At 36.7% G+C, this 5,602-nt stretch overlaps 1 protein-coding gene across 1 annotated transcript in view; it reads left to right on the top strand.

Moving 5' to 3' along the window:
- Positions 1–3,327: 3,327 nt before the first annotated feature.
- Positions 3,328–5,602, top strand: part of LOC125038643 (serine/arginine repetitive matrix protein 1-like) — a 2,343-nt gene continuing 68 nt past the window's right edge. The window contains exons 1-2 of the mRNA XM_047632184.1: positions 3,328–3,372; positions 3,479–5,602. The exon at positions 3,479–5,602 is cut by the window's right edge and continues 68 nt beyond it. Of these exons, the coding sequence (XP_047488140.1) occupies positions 3,328–3,372; positions 3,479–4,669 (1,236 nt within the window). The 3' untranslated portion in view covers positions 4,670–5,602. The remainder of the gene's footprint in view (positions 3,373–3,478) is intronic.

Below are 5,602 nucleotides of genomic sequence, written 5' to 3'. Positions count from 1 at the left end.
ACTATTCCTACTACGCATCGTTACATATATTGTGCAATATACCTTATGTACTGTACTGTAATTTTCCGGGAAGTTTATTACCTCCGTTCTGCCGAATCATTAGCCCCTTTAAATAGTTCCTCGTTAAGCATTAGATTGATTGTTTTGATTATTTTAATTAATTTTTCGTGAGTTTTTTTTAGAATTCTCCTGATTTCATGCGTTATGATAATGTAGATTATTATTATCATAGTTATTATTATTATCATTGTAATCACAAATATTATTGCTACTATTATGTTTTATCGTTATTACTTTTATCATCATCATCATCACATCACTAGCATTATTATCCTTATTATCATTGTTATTATTATTACTACAACTACTATTACTGGTATCATAATTACTATTATAATTGCTAGCATTATTGTAATTATCACTATTTTTATTGTTATTGTCATTACTCTAATTGTTATTATTAGCATCATTATCATTACTATTGTTATCGTCATTTATTATTATTATTATTATCATTATTATTATTATTATCTACATCATGATTGCTATTATCATTACAATTATGATTATTATTGTTATCATCATCATCATCATTATATAGTTGTTGTTGTTATTATTATCATTATTACTATAACTGCTACTAGTACTATTATCATCATCATTATTTTTATTTTCATTATTATCGATATAATTACCAATATTTTCACTAGTTATCATTATTATCATTAGTATTATATTATTATTATTATCATTATTATTATTATTATTGTTGTTTTTATTATTATTATTTTCAATATTATTATTATCATTGCTATTAGTATTATCGCTGTTGTTGTTATTGCCATCATTAAAAATATCATTATCATAATCATTATTACTAATACTATCATTGTTATTATTACTAGCATTATTATATTTACATTATTACCATTCTCATTTTTAGAATCATCATTGTTATTTTTGTATAAAAGGTATGAATGAGAATGAATATCTTCACAATACAAGAGATGTATTTGACCGGTTTCGACTATGTCTTCGTCAGAAATACATGTTATTTTTATTAAGATTTTTACCATTATCAGTATTATTACAATTATTATCATTATTACGGTTATTATCATCATTTTCATTTTATTATCATTATCTTGTCTGTTATTATCATTATTGTTATTATTACTATTGCCATTCATCATCATTATTATTATTATTATCAAACTATTATCACCATTATTAACTTTATAATTATTACCATTGTTATTATCATAATCTTGAATACTTTTATATTTTATTTCAATATAAAATAGTACTTCATCTTGAAAATCATATACCAAGTGACTGCAGACTTCCCTGTCCTTTTTCACAAGTATCAGTTCCAACTTTTGTATTTTATTTGCCTTGAATAAATATTCTAATTAATGTTTTGATAATTGTTCTCTTCATGTCTTTACGGAAACCTTGTGATTATTAAAAATATCATTATCATAAATAATATTACTAATACTATTTCATTGTTGTTATTATTATCATTATTGTTGTTACTATTTTTTGCCATCATTATCATCGTTGTTATTATTATTGTTGTTGTTGTTATCATTACTGTTATTTTTATTATCATTATAATAATTATTATTGTTGTTATTATTACTATTATTATTATTATTATTATTATTATTACTTTTATTATTATCATTTTTATCATCATTATTATCATTATCATAATCGTAGTTTTTATCATTATTAATATTATTATTATCGTTATTGATAGTATTATCATTGTCATTATTCTTATCACTGTTGTTTTTAATATAATTATTTTTTTCTATCATTATCATAGTAATTATAATCAGTATCATTTTCTAAAAAAGTTCCTACTTGCCTGCTAATCCTTATTTTTATTGTTTTCAATGAAAACCTCTGAAGTTTGGTCTTGATACTTCTGCTAAACCCGTTTTATCTACACTTTATATATATAAATAATATATATATAATATATATATATGTATACGTAATAAATATATGTATATATATATATATATAATTACAAAGGTAGATTGATAGATATACATATATACATATGATAGATAGATAGATAGATAGACAGATAAGACAGATATAGATATTCATTCATACTATATATACATATATATATATATATATATATATATATATATATATATATATATAGTGATATATATGTGTGTGTGTGTGTGTCTGTGCACATATATACTTACATAAACACACACACACACACACACATATATATATATATATATATATATATATAAACTTGTATACAGATATATATAGATATATTTATGTATATATAGATAGTATATAATATATAGATTATAATATAAATAATTTTATTATAATCGAAATTTTAATAATAATAATGATATACATATACAGACATATACAGATATAGACAAATGTGTATACATACATATGTATGTACATACATACATACGCACACACACACACACATTCACACGTGTGTGTGTGTGTGTGTGTGTGTGTGTGTGTGTGTATGTGTGTATGTATGTATGTATGTATGTATGTATGTATGTATGTATGTGTGTGTGTGTGTGAGGAATACCCACATCTGACAACATGTATAATGAATCAATAGAAAAAGAAAATGGCAGTGGCACTTTTCACAAAACACACTTTCGATAACATACAAAAGCTTAATAAACCGAGAGAAAGAAATAGCAAAGACACGAGGCAGCACAGCGTTCTGAGAAGGAAGGCCGAGCGAGAGGCTTTGTAACTTTGATCAAGATTGACTTTTTGTTTTCCGGAAAGCGGCGGGGGAGGGGGAGGAAGGAGGGGGAAGGGTAGGGAAGGCAGGTGGATGGGGGGAAGGGGGGGGGGATCACGTAGTAAGGCAACTCGAACGGAAGAGATAGGATCCTGTCTGAGGCAGAGGAGGAAGATGATTTTGGTGATAATAACGTGAAGTTGATGCTTATGGTGAGGATGATGACAAATATAACGAAGATAGTAATTACGATGATAATGAGGTTATTGTTATTATTCCGATTATTAGTGATTACAATTATCAAAATTAGTAGAGAATGTTTAGATATATCAATCAATCTAAACTGTTAAATAGTTTGTTTGGCAACAGAACCAGCCATGTAAATAACCGAATGGAGAATTGCTCTATATTTTTTTCATTTACTCTTATTACTCCTCTTTTACTTGATATTGTAGAGAAGAAAAAAATCTACCACTCATAAGCTGACTCCTCCCCCTCTGATCACTCATATCTGCTCACTTTTATCTGTCCGGAAGCCCGGGGATATCCTGAAGGAAGCAGGCGGTATGAGCGTTGTACCAGTACTTGTAGCAGCGATGTCAGATTCCAACGTAAGTCTGGCTTGCTGGCCTTGTTTTGTACTGTGGATCTACAAGTGTTTGGACATACTCAGAGGAGAGGTCACTGGCTTCTTATGCCCCCCCTTTTTCCTTCCAGAAAATTTGTATTATAGTAGTCTGCACAATCCTTGCTCTGCTGACTGTCTTGAGCGTTCTCTACTGCTGGTATCGTCGGCGCCCCCAGCGTGGGGCTTCGCTGAGGTCGTGCATTGTGGCCGCGACGATCGACGGCGGCGAAGAGCTTAAGCTGAGCGCCTTCCTGGCTGAGCTGAAGGCGAGCACCAGCCAGGCCTATCGTTGCCCCGGCGGCGATCGCCCTCCGCCGCAATGGCCGAGACAAGGGCCGGATCCTATGCGTGAATACTTCCGGCAGCGCCCGATCGCCCGCCCGACCCGCGTTCCGCCGTCGCCGCCGCAAGAAACTCGCCCGCGCAGGAGAGCAAAGAGGCGCCGCCGCCACAAGGCACCCCGCAGGAGCGCCCATCCCGCCACCAGGAGGAAGTCGCTGGTGGGCGCGTGCGCAGAGGCGCCCCCCGAAAGCGGCAGCGGCGAAGGCACCGCCGCCGAAAAGGAAAATCGGGCCGACGCCAGCGCCAGGCGCGCCGACAGCAGGGAGAACGACTACGCCCACGGATGGGGGTCGCGGCGCCGCGAGACCAGAGTGTTTCGGAAGGGAAGTGGCCGACGGAGGTCCCTCAGGAGAGGCAGATTGGTCCCTCTCGAGGCTCACCCTGCGGCTGGGGGAAGGACTCCCAGGCCCGCGAATCAGAGGCATTCCGCAGGACTCCATCACCCCGAGGATTGCGAGGATGTGGTGCCAGGTCCTCTTGGCTCGCCGACCTCCTCCTTCGCCAGTCAACGGGAGATCCTGACTCCTCCTCCTTCGCCTCCGCTCAGGCCGCCTGGCGAAAAATACCCCCCCTGCCCCCTCCTCAGTCCCTCAGCACCGCCTCCGACCCCCGCCATCAGCCCGAGGGAGATGGTCAGCCTCCTGGAGCAGCGGGCGGCCGCGTCCTTCCCCGTGCCGTGGGTCGTGGTCAGCAGCGTGGCCCCGAGCGAGCGCGGCGTCTGGCCGCCCCTGGCGCCCTGCCAGCGCAACAGGCGCAGGCTGCATTCGGGAATGTGCCTCCCTCGGGGATCAGACCTGCTCACGGCGGACGACGCGGAGGACAACCTCGCGACTTCGCCCGTCATCCGTCGCAGGTCAAGGAGCAAGGGCAAGGAAGGTCAAGGCAGGCCATTCACCCCGCCCACGCCAGATCTCAACAGCCATGGCTTCATTGTGTAAACAAGCGGAAGGTTGCTTAGTGCGATGGATAATAGTTTTCGCAACAGACAGACAGTGAATGTTCGTGTGAGCTGACATGTGACCCTTTGCAGCATTAAATGCACTGAATAATTTCCAGAAATTGTATCAATAAGCTAGTAATGACGTAACGCTAGTTCAAGATATAATTCCAGCTTTAACCCGCTGGGTTGGAATGGTATGGCGTACATGCCATGTCCACTGTGATTTTTAGCTTAGTATGTTTATATGTAGGTGGCTCCACAAGTACCAAGTCGACACGGATTCATTTCATAGTCCTATTATCTCGCTTGTTTATCCCATTTCTTGATTATCGGAAATAGTCTTTTATTATTAGTAGTAGTTCAGGGGTTGAATGTAAGAAATAACCGGAAAATGGTTGTATGTTTGATTTACTCCTTTAAACTAGTTTTCTTCCTAATTTATCGTCAATAGGAAATATAAATAAGGTGTAACGAGTGTATATTTAATTTCAAGCCATAATATGCTTCACGAATCTAAAAAAAAAAAAAAAAAAAGAAAAAAAAAAATCCGGTCTTATTGTCGAGTAAAAACATTTCCAGAATGTGCGATAGTTACCATGATTGTAGTGTGCGTTACAGTGTGCTCCACTGTAAGAAAATGAAATAAACACTTTAAACACACAAAGCGTTCGTTATGTTACTGTGTTTATTTCGTGGCGATGGTGGATAATAAGTGTAGAAAGGTAACGAAGAAGGTCCTTTGAGACTGCGGGGATTCTTTTACTTCTGAAATCACTTGTGAAATCAAGAGTGAAGAAACTACTTGCAAATGGTCGTTAAGAATTCGAGTACTATCTTCCATAACTTTCGAGAAAAAATACATGTGAAATAATAACACTGATACTTTCACTGCATAAAAAGTGCAATATGGCCAAATTTACTTTTTAACAAT

The sequence above is a fragment of the Penaeus chinensis genome, chromosome 25 (assembly GCF_019202785.1).
Source record: "Penaeus chinensis breed Huanghai No. 1 chromosome 25, ASM1920278v2, whole genome shotgun sequence".
NCBI classification, from domain to species: Eukaryota; Metazoa; Arthropoda; class Malacostraca; order Decapoda; family Penaeidae; genus Penaeus; species Penaeus chinensis.
Note: the sequence above shows the minus strand (reverse complement) of the source record. Positions and strands in the feature narration are given on the sequence as shown.